At 40.9% G+C, this 19,320-nt stretch overlaps 1 protein-coding gene across 3 annotated transcripts in view; it reads right to left on the reverse strand.

Moving 5' to 3' along the window:
* The window catches only part of GRAP2 (GRB2 related adaptor protein 2), a 1,312,439-nt gene that overhangs the window by 676,064 nt on the left and 617,055 nt on the right, over positions 1 to 19,320 (reverse strand). For all 3 annotated transcript variants that reach the window (XM_073592657.1, XM_073592659.1, XM_073592656.1), the window contains one exon: positions 17,239 to 17,330. In XM_073592657.1, coding sequence (XP_073448758.1) covers positions 17,239 to 17,330 — 92 coding nt within the window. The remainder of the gene's footprint in view (positions 1 to 17,238; positions 17,331 to 19,320) is intronic.

The following is a 19,320-nucleotide window of genomic DNA, read 5'->3' on the forward strand; positions in this document are numbered from 1 at the left end:
AACTGTTGCAATTTGATACCAAGCATAGATATTTTTGGGTTAATCAACAATATTTTTTACAGTTACGTGGCGTGGCTATGGGCGCTAAATTTGCCCCTAGCCTCGCCAACCTTTTCATGGCTAAATGGGAGGAGGATGTCGTCTATGCCCGCAGGACCCCTTCCCTCGTCCTGTGGGCAAGATACATTGACAACATCCTCCTCCTATGGAAAGGTAGTGCTGAGGCATTGGAAGAGTTCTTCCAAGATCTGAATAGCAATGATAGAGGTATATCTCTATCGTACGTTGCTAGTAAGGATAACATCTGGACTTGGAGATTAAAATGACCAATGGACATTTCCAGTTTCAGACGCACTTCAAACCAACAGATCGCAATGGCTTCATTCCAACGGATAGCTGCCATCACCGATCTTGGCTGGACTCGGTTCCGCGGAGTCAATTTCTCAGGCTACGTCGAAATTGCTCCAATATTGCCACCTTTAAAGCACAATCTGATATATTGAGAACTAGGTTCGTAGACAAAGATTATGATCCCCACTTAGTCGATCGAGAATTCCAACATGCTTTGGACACTATGACTCTATTAGGAGAGAAATCCAAAGGGGAACAGGGGGATACTTTCAAGTGGTCTATGGTGACCTCATTTTCCATTCAGCACAAGCAGGTCAGAGCCATTCTCTCTAAACATTGGGGCATTCTCAAAAATGATCGGATTTTGAACACTACCCTGCCAGACCAAGCGAAAGTTATTTTCAGAGGAGCTCCTACCCTGCAGAGCAAAATAGCTCCAAATATCATCAACCCCCCTATAAGCCAGCCTCTCTTTCATGAGATGGAGGGTTTCTACTTATGCAGAAAGTGCACTGTTTGCCAGCACAACTCTGGGATAGGACGAAAAAACGTTTCTTTTACATCCTCGGTTACCCACAAACAACATTCCATAAAACAGTTTTGTACATGTACTATTAATCATGTTGGGGACACAGTTTGTGGTGATCGACAGATACGTTCCCCCTTGGAGGGGTGGAGCCAGGACCAGAGGGGTCTCTCGTCTAGAGACCTTCTGGATCTATGAGCTCTGAACACTTTTTCTTTTTGGCATGAATGTCGATCTAGACATCAGTTCCTTTATCAATAGGGCTTGATGCCTAGATCCAATATACTCCTCTCCCTCCTTTCTTGTATACATTTTTTCATTCTTATTAATTTTTATTTTTACTCTCACCCATTATCCTTTGCATATATATTAATTTTTTCACTTCTATTCACATTTTTTATACGTGAATATGATCTTCACACAATATTATTCTCATTTGTTGGCGTACAGGTTTCAAATTCACTGTTTTGACCTTATAGGATTTCATTCCTTTTACTTATGCAATACATTCGTTCAGCCATGTATATCCATTATATGGTCGATGTTTCCTTATATATGTGTATGTTGCAGCTGTCTGTACATGATCACCTCAGGGGAGTCTATTTCATATGTGATCCCTTTTTTCAAATATTCTTTATGATAATTTAAATTTACTTTTTTATCCCTCTTTTTTACAAACATGTTTTTGCGGGCGCAGCTTTTTGTGCCATTTCTCCCACTAATATGACAACATATTAAATTTGTACTACCCACACAGCGTTTTTTTGACCATGTATTCACCATATACACTTTTCCTCTATCGTTCTGTCCGCCTCGGGCCTACTGCGTGTTTTCACATTCACTTCTTCACAATTTCTATTTCACGGGTCACTGTGCCCCATACACACATTATTACGGCAATTAAATCATACGATGCTGTCTGTTTACTAGATGCACTATGCCATTTTGCATCGGCGCAGTACGGCTTTTCGAGACTAGACGCATGACGCCATCTCACATCGGCGCAGTACAGCCCTTTAAGATGCCTCCCACTTGGCCAGAGGTAATTACGTCACCTCCTTAGGACGTATACACCAGCGCACCAGGGCCGCAAGACACGTAAGCTTAAGCTGAAGCCGTCATGTCACTTCTGCTTACCTCATTCATTTATTTCATTTTATTATTTGATAGGTATATCATATATAGTCACAATATCCATTTGACTGTGGGCAATTTGGACATTGATATGGTGATACATGTGGCTGCAATGTTCATTTCATTTGATGCATTTCCAGCATATGACTACAAGGGCCGCAAAACGAGGCGTGGAACGCACGCCGAGTGGCCATCTTGCATCATTACCGGAGGTGGCATTGTTTACATGCTGTACGCATTGTGAGTTGACTCCCCTTTAGGGGGTCACATTATCTATATAAACCTTGCTAAGTGCAGTGGGGGGACCCCCCAGACGATGTCCAAGGAGATGAAACGCGTCGGGTAGGACCCCACTGCCGCCATTTTATACATACAGTGCTGTTTTATCCATTTTCATGTGAGTGTATTTCCTCTTTTTTAAATAAATTGGTACACGTTTTATACGGAGTTACACTATGTGGCCTTCCTATGTTTTTTCTCAACTGATATAATCATTCCCTCACTGTGGGCATCACCCCCGAGGGATATACCGGTTCACAGATCATCTCAGGATTTTTCTACAACCTCCACGGATATCCATCGGCCGTGTATTATTCAAGCCTGTTTGACCCAATTGAACGTATGTCCTTTTGGGTCCAAACGTCCCGATCATCTCAGGATTTTTCTACAACCTTCACGGATATCCATCGGCCGTGTATTATTCAAGCCTGTTTGACCCAATTGAATGTATGTCCTTTTGGGTCCAAACGTTCCGGTAAGCCTCCTCATTGTCGGTGGTGGTGTTCCTTCCATTTCAGATGTCACGTGCACACTGATAAATTTTATGAAGTCACATTCGTATTGAAGACTGTCACTACCTTATAGGAGTCACATACCCACTGAGGACTTTTATTTTATTTTGTTGGATGTACTTTTCTTTGGGTTTGTTTATTTGATGATGTAATAGTCTTCTAAGGTTACTTTATGTGTCATATTAGCGCTACACTTATTTTGCTTTCTGATTTATGCACATTTCCTATTGGCCATGTTAGCTGCTCATTCTTTTGGGCAGCGCAGAATTATTTGCTTTATTTCAACAGCTGTCAATATTAGACAGGCTTATCTTAATATGCAGATTCCGACGGTTAATCATATGGATAGGGCCTTCTTGGCATTGGATACCATCAAGGCATTTGACAGTGTCGAATGGCCCTATCTATGGGCTGCTCTGGAAAAATTTGGTATGGGGGAGGGTATATTCTGATAATGGGTTCAATTACTATACTCTAGCCCTAGGGCTTAGATTAGGGTTAATGGTGTGCAATCCTCCTCCTTTAGGTTATTTTGTGGCACAAGGCAGGGGTGCCCTTTGTCACCCCTGCTTTTTGCCATTGCCATTGAGATCCCTTCTTCGGGCAGCTTCGAACGTATTGGGTTTGGTAAGAGGAAATGTCAAAGAAAAGGTAGCGTTATATGCTGACGATATTATTGTATTTTTATCAAATATTCGGTCATGTGTTCCAGCAGTTATGAGCTATATGGATGAGTTTGCTAGGTTCTCAGGGCTTGCTATTAACTAGGAGATGTCTGTACTTCTGCCGTTGGACTCACTCCCAAAGGATTTGCCATCAATATGCCCACAACTTGTAATTGTTTCCTCTTTCAAATATCTGGGAGTTACTATGACCGCATCTCCTTTGTCATATTTAGCAGACAATATTGCCCCATTATTGACAAGATTTCAAATGCAAAGTAGGATTTGGTCTAAACTTCCCCTCTCAGTAATAGGCCATATATATTTGATTAAGATGGTTTGGATGCCACAACTCTTATATTTTTTACATAATTCCCCAGTTTGGATTTTCCTGAAGAACTTTATTAAGATCAACAGGATATTTAGAAATTTGATCTGGGGAAATAGGACCCTCCGTATTAAACTAGATCTCCTACAATATCCAAAGGAGGCTGGGGGTTAGCAACCCCAAACCTGGGGATTACTTTCTAGCTGCTCAATTGCAGCATCTAGTACAGTAGGAATCTCAGGCCTTAGCTGCTCCCTCGTTTCGCTTAGTTTCTTTTGGTTTTCAGGGATGCCAGCCACTGCTAGCCCTGGAGGGGTCATCAGGGTGCTCTGCTTTTTCTAACATACCCACTATAGTACTTATATATAAGGTGTGGGAATCTGTCAAGAGGATAATGGGGGTTTCCACCCTAACCAAATATACCCCTATTTGGGGCAATGAAAGGCTACCTGTAATTCTGATCCTCCACAGCTTGGGAACGAGTGGGGATTCTTAACCTATCTCAACTCTATGAGAGGGGGGTACTTACATTTTTTGACCAGTTGGTAAGGAAATTTTCTTTGAACCCTAGATTTTCTTTCAACTTTTACAGCTGCGACATGGCTTATATGCCAAATTTTCTTCTTCTCCTGTTTTGTTTCCCCCGGTCCCAGTTTTGGAAAGAGTGGTTCAGGCAAGCGTAACTAAAGGCCTAATATCAGCTACATATATGTCGCTATTACAGTGTACTTCTTATAAGTTTCACTGTCTATCTAGAGAAAAATGGGAGCGCGATTTTTGGTCCTATCTCTAAACATGTCTGGGATAGAATTCTACGGGCTCTTCCCCTTGTTGTGTATTGGGCAGAGGTTGTGGGTACACTAATGAAATTTCAAATCTGAATCTCCCAGTGGATCCTTTAATGTGTCTCCTGGGCTATCTTGATATCCTCGTGCATAAACCACCAATGTGGTTTACTGTTGTAAGAGTGCTTTTTGTGGCACAAAGACAAATTTCCATTAGGTTGACCTCTCCTCACCCGCCGACTATATCGGATTGGACATTTGATCTGAATAGATCTATTTCCTATGAGAGGCATGTTCTTTTTGGGAGGAATTTATCTAAGAGGTTTGATACTATGGAAACTGTGACTTGACCACATAGATACGGGACTGAGTTAGGAGGTACGATTCACAGAATTCAGACGTATGGGAAGAGAGGGAAGGAAGGAATTTTTTTTTCTTTTCTTTCCTTTTTTTTTTTTTTTTTTGATTTTGCTATGTTTTGAATATTTATGAGTTGATCTCAATGTTATAAGTTTTTTTTTTCCCTATGTTTTTTTGTTTTTATGTATATGTTGTTGTGATATAAAAAAAAAATGGAAAATAAAATCTGATTTAAAAAAAAAAAAAGAGTTGATGGGAAGATAGATGGGGCCAAATACAGGGCAATCTTAGAAGAAAACCTGTTGGAGTCTGTAAAAGACTTGAGACTGGGGTGGAGGTTCACCTTCCAGCAAAACAACGACCCTAAACATACAGCCAGAGCTACAATGGAATTGTTCAGATCAAAGCATATTCATGTGTTAGAATGACCCGGTCAAAGTCCAGACCAAAACCCAAATGAGAATCTGTGGCAAGACTTGAAAATTAAGGAAAAGAAATTGCGCTAGGTGTATGATAAATGAAAAACATATAAATAACTGAAAATTGAAACCGTGAAGGATATCCTGCTGCTAAGCACTATAACCCTGATATGGGGCACTAAAGGATAAATATATAGAAAAGTGCAGCGCGGGATAATAAACCAATGGTTTTGCTAAATGAACATAATATACAAATTTACATCAAAGTGACATATGTATCATAATCAAAAATATCAAGTGAAATAAGCCAAGTTGAAAAAATCAGGTGAAAATAAATAAAAAAAAGGAAGAGTCCATACATAAATATATGTGTTAAGGAAATTATGTCCATTAATGTGCCAAACAAAGTTCATAAAGTTAAGGTGTCCCAATGGAAAAACTTCAATACAGGAACCAGGATCTATGTTCTCCACTTGTGCTGCCCGTCACCCTACAATAAACAATGGAGGCTTACTGGAAAGCCTGGGACCGCCCTTCTCAGGGGGGTCAAAACAGGATTAGTAGAGAATGCAGGAACACTGTTAGGGATTCCCAGGTGACCAGCTGGCATCAGTCAGGAGTGACTTCCATGGTTCATTAACAGAAAATAAGTGCTGCGCACCAAATGGATGACCAAAGGGGCAAGAGCGCACCAATGGGCGACCGTTGAGACAGGAATTGTGCACCAATGGATAACGACTTCCACAGCATACAAATGGGTTAACCAAAAAAAGAAGGGGAGAAAAAACTCCAGTAGTGCAGAGATTCCCTTGGTGGTTTATTAAACAACAAAGTTCCAAAACAATAAAAACATTCCTTGCAAGTTCCCTGCATTCTCTACTAAGCCTGTTTTGACCCCCCTGAGAAGGGCGGTTGCAGGCTTTCTGGTAAGCCTCCATTGTTTATTGTAGGGTGACGGGCAGCACAAGCGGAGAACATAGATCCTGGTTCCTGTATTGAAGTTTTTCCATTGGGACACCTTCACTTTATGAACTTTGTTTGGCACATTAATGCACATAATTTCCTTAACACATATATTTATGTGTGGACTCTTCCTTTTTTTATTTATTTTCACCTGATTTTTTCAACTTGGTTTATTTCACTTGATATTTTTGATTATGATACATCATTTATATATTATGTTTATTTGGTAAAACCATTGGTTTATTATCCCGTGCTGCACTTTTCTATATATTTAAGACGTGAAAATTGCTGTTCGCAGACGCTCTCTATCCAATCTGACAGAGCTTGAGCTATTTTGCAAAGATGAATGGGCAAAAATGTCACTCTCTAGATGTGCTAAGCTGGTAGAGACACCCCCAAAAAGACTTGCATCTGTAATTGCAGCGAAAGGTTACATAGGTTGTTCTACAAAGTATTGAATCGGGGGGCTGAATACAAATGCACTCCACACTTTTCAGATATGTATTTGTAAAAAATATTGAAAACCATTTATCATTTTTCTTCCACTTCACACGTATGTGCCACTTTGTGTTGGTCTACCACATAAAATCCCAATAAAATACATTTACGTTTTTGGTTGTAACATGACAAAATGTGAAAAATTTCAAGGGGTATGAATGCTTTTTCAAGGCACTGTATGTCATGTGATAGGTTTCAAAGTATCAGTCTTTTTTCACTGTCCAATCAACAGGGAGCACTAGGCTGTTTTTTTTTATATGTGCTTGTCTTTTAAATTAATTGTTGTAATAAACATATTTTTTTTACACATTCAGTGCTTGGAAAAAGTATTCATACCCCTTGAAACTTTCCACATTTTGTCATACAACCAAACACGTAAATGTATTTTATTGAGATTGTATGTGATAGACCAACACAAAGTGACACATAAGTGTGAAGTGGAAGGGAAATGATAAATGGTTTTCAATTTTTTTTACAAATAAATATCTCAAAAAAGTGTGACATGCATTTGTATTCAGCCCCCTTAACTCTGATACCTCTAACTAAAATCTAGTGGAACCAATTGCCTTCAGAAGTCACCTAATTAGTGAATAGAGTCCACCTGTGTGTAATTTAATCTCAGTATAAATACAGCTGTTCGGTGAAGCCCTCAAAGATTTTTTAGAGAACCTTAGTGAACAAACAGCATCATGAAGGCCAAGGAACACACCAGACAGGTCAGAAATAAAGTTGTTGAGAAGTTTTAAGCAGGGTCAGGTTATAAAAAAAATATCCCAAGCTTTAAAAATCTTATGGAGCACTATTTAATTCATCATCCAAAAATAGAAAGAGTATGGCACAATGGCAAACCTACCAAGACTTAGCCATCCACCTAAACTCACAGACCAGGCAAGGAGAGCATTAATCAGAGAAGCAGCAGAGCTGCAGAGATCCACAGCTCAGGTGGGAGAATCTGTAAACAGGACAACTATTAGTCGTGCACTACACAAATTTGGCCTTTATGGAAGAGTGGTAACTGAAAAGAGTGTTGAATGCCGCACGCACTCTGGGGTCTGGTTGGTGTTTTGAAAGTGATACCAGAAAAACACATTACCTTGGGGATGGCATGCGTTCCACATCTCGCTCCGGAGGGCAAAGCCTAGTGTAGGATGTCAAGTTAGGGCCCAAAAATGGCAGATCCTCCGCTCCGACATATGTTTCGCCATGATTGGCGTCTTCAGGAAGTGACGTATCGCTGCTTCCAGCTTGTTTTTATGTGAATGGGAAGGCTGCTATTGGTGAGGCTACTGAAAAATGGATGGAAAGACAGAATTGTGATACAAAATCTGCCTCTAGGGAGCGCCGGTGTACACACGCTGCCCATACCGCACATTAAAAGCCAACCATAAAAACAAATCAATCAGATGACTAGTTTATGGGAAAACGGATAATATTAGTGCATGGATACCATTTAGAACTAAATGAGTTCAAATTGGCACATTGAAGAATGAAGGAAATAATTAGGACAGCACCATATAGTGGTGAATATCCATATGGCCAAAATGATGAAATACATCCATGCCTAAAATGAATAAACTAATGAAAATAGGAATGATTAAGTAAAAAAAACTGAAAAAAATAAACTTTTTTGAAGTATTGTAAAACTAAAAAATGAGTATTCAAATAGAAACCCTGGTGATCCCGGGGTCTAACCTGAAAATCAAATACAACAGATTAAAATAGATAACCTTTTGTAATCAATAATCAGTTAAAAAACATTTTAAATCAATGTCAATATTTAATCCCATATGCTGGAGAGATTGAAGTCTATATATATATCCACTGTGTCTCCATCTGCAACACTTTTTTGGTCATGTCCATGCCTTTCCAGTGTTGGCAAACCCTATCAATAGCCCACAATCTGAGTAGGGAGGGGTCCTTATTGTGCATCAACCCAAAATGGTTGGATACACTGTGGTGTTTGAACCCCTTTTTTATGTTGTCTATATGTTCTCCCACTCTTTTAGCCATGGTTCTACCAACATATTGGAGATTGCACAGACACATAAGCAGGTAAGTGACATATCTTGTGTCACAGGTGATGAACTGTCTAATGTCATATTCACCACCCGTGACCACTGATGGAAAGCTGGTAACTTTCCTAGTTTTGTATCTGACAGTTCTACATGCTTTACATCTCCTACATTTGTAGAACCCTATACGATCCAGAAAAGTGGGATTTTTTGGGGGGGCCAGATAACATTTTTGGCTATCATACTGCGTAACCCTGGGGCTCTTCTATAGATAAACTTGGGTTTATTGGGAAGGATCTTTCTAAGAGTATGATCTTTTTTGCAATATGGGTCAATAAGTTTTAATTATTCTTTCTATCTCTTTGTATTGGAGATGAAAGCCTGAAACAAATGCAAGGTTAAATTGATCCCCTGCTGGGTCCCTGACTTTGGGTCTCAAAAGGGTGAGCGATCGATTTGCCTAACTTGTTCCCTCGTAATTTCCAATTGCCTTTTGTTATACCATTTTTCTGTAAATCTGTCAATGAGCATGTTGGTTTTAGCCATGAAATCTTCCTCACCTGCACAGTTCCTTCTAATTCTAAGGAATTGGCCCTTTGGGATCGCTCTCACCCAATTTTGGTGATGGCAACTACGGATGGAAATGTATCCATTCCGATCAGTTTCCTTAAAGTGGGTCCAAGTCCCCAAGCCAGATCCCATCCTAAAGATCTCAAGATCCAAAAACTGGATGCACGATTGGTGCCAAGTGCTGGTAAACCTTATTTGATATTTATTGCTATTCATATACAATAAAAACCTATCCGGCTCCTCCTTTGAACCCACCCAAACAATAAAAATGTCGTCTATGTACCTTTGGTACATTTGCAATTGGGGCCACTGGTTGGTAAAAATACATTCTTCCTCCCATTTATTTAGAAAGATATTAGCAATGCTGGGTGCATACTTTGCCCCCATAGCCACCCCTTTTGTTTGATTAAAGAAATCTCCTGCATGCCAAAAAAAAGTTGTTAGTCATTGGCATTTCCAAGGCCTCCACAAGGAACTTTCTTTGGGAGTTTTAAGGTCGGAATACTTCTTCGGTGGCCATAACGCGGCATTGAGGGCATCCTGCTGTATGATGTTAGTATATAGGGATTCAGCATCCACTGTGACCAACAACATGTGCTCTCCTATCACATCTCCCTAATCCTATTAATAAGGTCCTTACTATCCTTCAGGTAGGCTTTACCCCTCGTGGCTATAGGCTGCAAAAAAAATCAATATATTCACCTAACCTAGCGTAAAGTCTATCCCACTGACGATGGATCTGCCTGGTGGAGTAAGCCTATTCTTGTGTATCTTGGGAATTTGGTAGATAATCAGAAGTGGCCCCAATTACAAATGTACCAAAGGTACATAGAAAACATTTTTATCGTTTGGGAGGGTTCAAAGGAGGAGCTGGATGGGTTTTTATTGTATATGAATAGCAATAAATATTTTACAGGGACCCAGCAGGGGATCAATTTAACCTTGCATTTGTTTTAGGCTTTCATCTCCAATAAAAAGAGGTAGAAAGAATAATTAAAACTTATTGGCCCATATTGCAAAAAGATCATACTCTTAGAAAGATCCTTCCCAATAAACCCAAGTTTATCTATAGAAGAGACTCAGGGTTACGCAATATGTTAGCCAAAAATGTTATCCGGCCCCCCAAAAAACCTCCCACTTTTCTGGATCGTATAGGGTTCTACAAATGTAGGAGATGTAAAGCATGTAGAACTGTCAGGGACAAAACTAGGAAAGCTACCAGCTTTCCATCAGTGGTCACGGGTGGTGAATATGACATTAGACAGTTCATCATCTGTGACACGAGATATGTCACTTACCTGCTTATGTGTCTGTGCAATTTCCAATATGTTGGTAGAACCACTAGAACCATGGCTAAAAGAGTAGGAGAACATATAGACAACATAAAAAGGGGTTCAAACACCACAGTGTATCAAACCTTTTTAGGTTGATGCACAATAAGGACCCCTCCCTACTCAGATTCTGGGGTATTGATAGGGTTCACCAAAACTGGAGAGGCACGGACATGACCAAAAAAGTGTTGCAGATGGAGACGCAGTGGATATATAGGCTTCAATCTCTCCAGCCTATGGGATTAAATATTGACATTGATTTAAAATGTTTTTTAACTGATTATTGATTACAGTAGGTTATCTATTTTAATCTGTTGTATTCAATTTTCAGATTACACCCTAAGATCACCAGGGTTTCTATTTGAATACAAATTTTTTAGTATTACAATACTTAAAATAGTTCTTTATATTTTTCAGTTTTTATATTTAATCATTCCTTATTTTCATTTGTTTATTCATTTTAGGCATGGACGTATTTCATAATTTTGGCCATATGGATATTAACCACTAGATGGTGCTGTCCTAATTATTTCCTTCAATGTGGCAATTTGAACTCATTTAGTTCTAAATGGTATCCATGCACTAATATATTTTATCCATTCACTATGTAAGTGATTGTTGGTTACACGTTTTTGTATATATTAGTCATCTAATTGATTCGTTTTTATGGTTGGCTTTTAATGTGCGGTATGGGCAGCGTGTGTACATCGGTGCTCCCTAGAGGCAGATTTTGTATCATAATTCGTGCTACCCCTCCATTTTGGAGGAGCCTCACTTATAGTAGCCTTCCCATTCATATAAAAGCAAGCTGGAAGCAGAGATATACGTCACTTCCTGAAGACGCCAATCATGGCGAAACATATGTCGGAGCGGAGGATCTGCCAATTCCGGGTCCTGACTTGACATCCCACACTAGGCTTTGCCCTCCGGAGCAAGACGTGGAATGCACGCCATCCCCAAGGGATTAGCCGACTTGCACACGCTGGTTACACTTAGTGCCAGGCCAGGCACTTCTACATGTGAGTTTAACTGCTATTGCGGCTGCTGTTTTAATTTACTTTTATTAAAAATTACTACACTATTAAACTTTTATCCGTGTCTCCTGTGGAGTCAATTTTAACATCCTAGTTCCATGGTGAGCGGCCAGTGGAGTGGAATTATGCTATTAGTGGAAATAATCTGGTATTGGTTTTGGAAAAGCGCTTTTTGACCGTCCTGTAAAAAGGGATCAAACATTTCTAGTGAGTGGCCACCTTTCTATTGAGCACTTGTGGTGGAAGAACTAGAAGTTATATCTCAGAGCACATTGATTTGGTGTTAGGATTTATCACATATGAACTTTTAGATTGCTATCATTGCAATTTATTTCATTAGTGTACACATTTATGTCTCATGTTATTGTACATATTTATTTTTTCCACAGTTTCTTTGTGAAAAGTTATTTTTGAACAGTTATAGCACCTTATCCTTTATTTCAATATTTTACACAGTTTGGTGATTTGTTCTCTTTGAAAGGGGCAGCTGTTTGTTACATGTTCTCATCCCCACAGGGCGCCATTACTGGTATACATTTTTCACTAGGATTGACCTGACGCTTCTTTTTTTTTCCTCTTCCTTTCATTGTTGAAAGAAAGCCACGAGAAGTCCAGTTTGCAGTTTGTGAGAAGCCATGTGGGGACACAGCAAACATGTAAAAGAAGGTGCTCTGGTCAGATGAGACCAAAATTTAACTTTTTGGCCTAAAAGAAAAATGCTATGTGTGGTAGAAAACTAACACTGCACATCACCCTGAACACACCATCCCCACCATGAAATTTGGTGGTGGCAGCATCATGTTGTGGGGATGCTTTTCTTCAGCAGGGACAGGGAAGCTGGTCAGAGTTAATGGGAAGATGGATGGCGCTAAATACAGGACAATCTTAGAAGAAAAACCTGTTAGAGTCTGCAAAAGACTAGAGACTGGGGCAGAGGTTCACCTTCCAGCAGGGCAATGACCCTAAACATACAGCCAGAGCTACAATGTAGTGGTTTAGATCAAAGCATATTCAAGTGTTAGAATGGCCCAGTCAAAGTCCAGACCTAAATCCAATTGAGAATCTGTGGCAAGACTTCAAAATTGCTGTTCACGGACACTCTCCATCCAATCTGATAGAGCTTGTGCTATTTTGCAAAGAAGAATGTGCAAAAATTTAACTCTCTAGATGTGCAAAGCTGGTAGAGACATACCCAAAAAACACTTGCAACTGTAATTACAGTGAAAGATGGTTATTCAAAGTATTGACTCAGGGGGGCTGAATACAAATGCGGCATCTTCCTCCGGCTTCTTCTCCGCTTCTTCCTCCGCATGATCCGCCTCAGTGGGAGTCTTCTGCTGTGTGACGCTTCTGTTCAGGTGACAGTTCTTATATAACAGAGGGCGGGGCCACCCGGTGACCCTGCCCACCTCTGACACACGGGGACTTTCCTATGGCTTTCCCTGTGTTTTCAGAGGGGGCGGGGTCACCCGTTTGTAATTCCGCCCCCTCTGACAATGCGGGGAAAGCCATAGGGAAGTCCCCGTGCATCAGCGGTTGGCCCCGCCTTCCATTATATAGGAAACTGTCACCTGAACAGAAGCGTCACACAGCGGAAGACTCCCACTGAGGTGGATAATGCGGAGGACGAAGCGGAGAAGAAGCTGAAGGAAGATGCCGGACAAGAAGACTGGAGGAAGAAGAAGAGGAAGAAGCAGAGGAAGAAGAAGATGGAGGAAGAAGAAGAACACTGAAGGAAGACCAGAAGAAAGAAGATGGAAGAAAAAGTGGGGAAAGAAGAAGAAATTAATAAAGGAATTGTCAAAAAACGTCTCTTGTCTTTAACCTTTTTGACACTTTTTTTGTGAAATGATAGGGGTATGTTTGTACCCCAATACCAATTCACATGGGGGGGCTGAGATCTGGGGCTCCCCTTGTTAAAGGGGGCTTCCAGATTTCGATAAGCCCCCCGCCCGCAGACTCCCACAACCACCGGGCAAGGGTTGTGGGGATGAGGCCCTTCTCCCCATCAACATGATGGCAAAGTGCTTTGGGGGGGCCGCTACCCCAAAGCACCATCCCAATGTTGAGGGCATGTGGCCTGGTACGGTTCAGGAGGGGGGCCCCACTTTCTTGTCCACCTTCTTTTCCTGCGGCCTGCCAGGTTGCAAGCTCAGATAAGGGTCTGGTATGGATTTTTGGGTAGACCCCACGCCATTTTTTAAAAAAAATTGGTGCAGGGTTCCCCTTAAAATCCATACCAGACCTGAAGGGTCTGGTATGGATTTTGAGGGGGACCCCCACGCCATTTTTTGAAAAAAATTTGGCGCAGGGTTCCCCTTATTATCCATACCAGACCTGGAGGGCCTGAAGGGCCTGGTATGGAATTTGGGGGGACCCCTACGCATTTTTTTTAAATTTTGGTTCGGGGTTCCCCTGTGGGGAAATCCCATGCCGTTTTTATCAATGAACTTTTATGTGTATTGCCGGATCGACAATTCATTATAGCCGGCGCTAGCGCTAGTACTTTTAAATGACTTTTTTTCCTTTAGAAATGTCATTTTGCACTCGGACTGTTCTAAACACGGGAAACATGCGCCACTTTACAGGCATACTATAGACACCCCCCAGGTATGAAATTTAAAGGAATGTTACACTTTTATTGTTTCACTTTAAGCATTTTTAAAATCACTGCTCCCGAAAAAACGGCCGTTTTTAAAACTTTCTTTTGCACTGATACATGTCCCCTGGGGAAGGACACAGGTCCCCAAACACTTTTTATGACAATAACTTGCATATTAACCCTTAAAATTAGCACTTTTGATTTCTCCCATAGACAATTCATTATAGCCGACAATTCACTATAGCCGCTATTACATGACTTTTTTTTCCCTTTAGAAATGTCATTTTGCTGTCAGACTATTCTAAATACGAGAAAAAAGCACCACTTTACAGGCATGCTATAGGCACCCCCCAGGTACGAAATTTAAAGGAATATTTCACTTTTATTGTTTCACTCGTTTTTAAAACTTTTTTTGCACTGATACATGTCCCCTGGGGCAGGACCCAGGTCCCCAAACAATTTTTATAACAATAACTTGCATATAAGCCTTTAAAATTAGCACTTTTGATTTCTCCCATAGACTTTTAAAGGGTGTTCCGCGGCTTTCGAAATTGCCGCGAACACCCCAAATTGTTCGCTATTCGGCGAACGGACAAACAGCCAATGTTCGACCCAAACATAAAGCCCATCCCTACTCCTCAGCTCACCTCTACAGTCTCTTTATGCATCAGTAATTACCTAACCGACATATCCGTAATGTCACACCGATTCCTCAAACTCCAAAACTGAGCTCATAATAGGGAGATTTTCCTTTACTGCCTGTCCCATAGCTAAAACAGGAAGTGAGAGCAAATCTTTGCAAAGTGAGGGAATCCCTGGTTGTCACCAGGATCACCAGAATGAGTGTCCCCATGAAAAGATGCCTCCTCTTTTTGTTCTGGTTACAACCCTAAATGTTGGATTTTCTTTCACTTTCAGAAAGCTACTAATTTACTCCTTTGTTATCTCTCACTTCAACTATAACAACTCCCTCATTGTTGGCCTACCTTTATATACCTTCCTACCTTCAGTCTATCATGAATGCTGCTGCCAGTTTATCCACCTTATCAACTGTTTTGTAGCCACCACCACCCATCTCTGCCAATCTTTGTGATGATAGGGGCAGATAATTGGCCCTGGATGCAGACAGTTGGGGTCCAGGGATAATCATCTTTCCTAACCCTATGTAGTTGCTGGCTATGCAGTCACATGCAATCACATGCAAACAACATCAGAGAGCTGCAGCTCCTGTCAACCTGTTATTGCTTTGTGACCAGGAAGCCTGTTTCCTGGTCACAGCTGTCCAGAACCACTTCTAATTCTAGCCACAAAAATCCACAGGAATCTGCTGCTGGACAAAGTTCACACTGGTGGTATTGTAACTGCACTGTCTCCCTTTATTTTTAAAGTTCTGTAAAAAAAAAATAATGTAATGTTAGCCTTACTTAGCGCAATTACTGGCATATATGTGTACACTAACGCCACAGGTGACTTGCACAAAGAGGGTCCAAAAGTTCAATATGATTCCAGCCTTGAAAGGGTTCATCTTCAATAGTACCACAACCTTGCTGCTCTCACAACTAGCGGGCACTGGAAACTGCAAGCACACAAACAGAAGAGAAGAGCACATAGGCTCTGGGACAATACCCTTCATTTTTGTTATAAAAAGGTAAATAGAAATGCACTCACAAGCAAAGATAAATCAGAGCTTATCAATTATTTTTTCCCCACCACAGTACTGTGCACAAAAATCCTCTGATCACCCTTAATAGGGACTTGATAAAGGAGTCCACACCCTCTGAAACATGTTGTCGTAGCAACAGCTTACATACCCCAGCAAGCAGCTAGCAGTTCACATCACATCATCCTGGAGGCTTCCTTTGTATGTGAACTGTCAGCGCGTATGTGATCAAACATAGCGGTAGCTGGATTAGGTCCAGGACTGCTGCCATATCCACACTGTCAGCTTGAGCTTCTATTAAGGGCGGTGAGAGGATTTGGTGCATAGAACTGTGGTGGGAAGATGTGATTGATAAGCTCTGACTTATCTTTGCTTGTTAGTGCATTTTTATCTAGTTTTTTAATTACAAATATAAAGTGTATTGCACCAGAGCATGTGCGCTCATCTCTTCTGTTTGTGTGCTTACCATTACTTGGTGGTTTCTACCATCACACCTGCTCAAGGGTTGAATATAAGTAAAGAATTGGTGTATTAAAAATAAAAGAAGCCTAATGAAATTCTGAAAACATTTTGTTTGGGATTGTCTTTTCTTTGTGTAAAATTACCACTTAAATAAAATAATAGTATCATGCTAACAATATAAAAGTAAAAAAAATAAGAATATTAAAGTCAGCTTCCAGCTCAGAGCAAAAAAAATTTACAAAAAAAAAAAATCTACATATCCCATTTCCCCCCCAGTACATAGGGGAAATGAGGAGATATTGAATTTAGCAACCTTTTTGTATAGCCACCTTAAGTAAGACCATGCAGGAAAATTAGAAGAGAGGACTTCCCTGTTAAAGAGGACTTTTATTATGATTAGAAGATGACCAAACCTAGGCAAATAACAGAGCTCACTTTCTGAACATTTTAGTGTGTGTGAATAACAGCATTTTCAAAAAGATTGTCATGTGCCGATCTTTGACAATTTTCACTTTGTTCACATATAGTGAACGTGAAAATGCCTACTTTAAGAAATCATTAACATGATCAATGAGTGGGCACAAAACAGATGTGAAATACTGAATCAAATTATAGGGAACCAGTCTGCACCACTGCCCATTAGTGATGTAAAGCTAGGGGAATCATTTTTTAATTTGGTCTCCAAGTCACTTTTTGATGATCATCCAAAAATGCATGTATTTTTGGTAATACATTATGGTTATTACTGACCTTGCAACATGCATTTCCACATAATTTTTAGGAACATATCCTTCGTTGCCCCTAAGTTCTGCCCTAAACCAGTTATCGTCTGTACCAAGAATCTGTGGGAGAAAGAAAAACAATTAGCCAACATGTTTATATTTGGGTTCCTATAATATTGTAGTATATACACTTGTCATCAATACTAATGAACCTAGGTGTTTGCAAAAAATTGTATTAATTAGACATGTGCCGAACACCCCCCTGTTTCGGAGTTCTGCTGCAAACCAAACAGGAAAATTATAGGAAGCCAAAGTTCTAACCCAAACGTGGAACCCCATTGAAGTTTATGGGAGCCGAACAGGAAAAATCAAAAGTACCCATTTTAAAGGCTTATATGCAAGTAAATGGCCATAAAAGGGGTACAGGTACATGTATCAATGCAAAACCTTTTTTTTCAGGAGCAGTGATTTTAATTATGCTTAAAGTGCAACAATAATAAAGTGGCGCATCTGTAGCATATATATAACATGCTGCAGCAAAAATGACATTTCCAAAGAAAAAAAGAAAACGAGTCAAATGCCATTTAAAAAGACTTGCAGTTACAATTGCTGACACCAGGCTATTGAAAAAATAAAGAGAACAAAAACACGTGGGGCCCCCTTTCCCAGTCCATACCAGACCCTTATCTGGTCATGCAGCTTGGCAGGTCGGGAAAGAGGCGAGCCTCCCCCCGCTCCTGAACCAAGCCACATGCCCTCAACATGGGGGGTGGGTGCTTTGGGGGGGCTCTGACAAGGGCCTCATCCCCACAACTATGGCCAGTGATTGTGGGGGTCTGCGGGTGGGGGGCTTATTGGAATCTGGAAGATTCCGACCCCCCATGTGAATGAGTACCAGGTACATAGTACACCTACCTATTCACCAAAAAAAGTGTTAAAAAAATAAATAAAAACAGGAGACAAGTTTTTGACAAATCCTTTATTAAAAAATAAAAAAAGTGTCCCTCAATGTAAATCCAGCATCAATCATACCGGACCCAAAATCCCCCCCCCAAAAAAAACCCCCAATGCTCAGCCTTCTGGGACGGCTGGCTGCTGAATACCTCCTCTGTGCTTTGACAGTTCTTATATAGGGAAGGATGGGGCCACCTGGCAACTTCACCTGGTGGCCTGCCCCCTTGTGACATCACAGGCCCAGCATGCACCGGTCCGTGATGTTACAAGAGGGGCGAGGCCACCAGGTGATGTTGCCAGGTGGTTCCGCCCTTACCTATATAAGAACTGTCAAAGCGCAGAGGAGCCATTCGATGTCCAGCCATCCTAGAAGACAGAGCGGAACATAGAGGGACACTATTTTTTAATAAAGGATTTCCAGACTCTGATAAGCCCCTACCTGCAGACCCCCACAACCACTGGCTACAGTTGTGGGGATGAGGTCCTTGTCCCCATCAACAAGGTGCCAAAGCACTGCCTGGTATGGTTCAGGAGTGGGGAGAACTCGCTCGACACCCCACCTTTCCCGACCTGCCAGGCAGCATGTATGGATAAGGTTCTGGTATGGATATTGGGGGTATCCCACGCCGTTTTAAAAAAAAATGTTGTCCAATCAGGGCGCAGAATGCACTGTGCAGTGCTCAGTGCATTGCAGGATGTCTTGCAGGGTGAACACCCTGCAAATTTGGGTGTTCGGCCCGAACTCATGCTCAGGCCGAATCATTCTCCCAACGCTGGTATTAATATTGGGAAGATGAAATTTCCCACCAACATTGTCCATGGGTTTGGAAATATCTGACAACAGCTAGTCTCTTCTAAGAAACAGCAAACGTTCTCAGGAAATACCTATTTGAGGAAAAGTCTAATAAATGTATTAAAACTGTACTCTTTGTCAAAATAAAACTGTTCATGTGATACCCTAGAATTCACCTGTAAAAAGGAGCTGTTATGGGAAGCAAAACCGTTATTGAAAACAAGAGTGCATGTGTGTATGAACAAAGAGGGGAGTTCTTTAGGAGCTTGTATATTTTCTAACATTCTATAAACCTCTTTACATGACAGGAATGTAATTTTTGGCCACAGCCTCGGGCTTGAAGTACAAACTCAGTTTAGCGGT

This window comes from Aquarana catesbeiana, linkage group LG07 (assembly GCF_042186555.1).
Source record: "Aquarana catesbeiana isolate 2022-GZ linkage group LG07, ASM4218655v1, whole genome shotgun sequence".
Classification (NCBI taxonomy): Eukaryota; Metazoa; Chordata; class Amphibia; order Anura; family Ranidae; genus Aquarana; species Aquarana catesbeiana.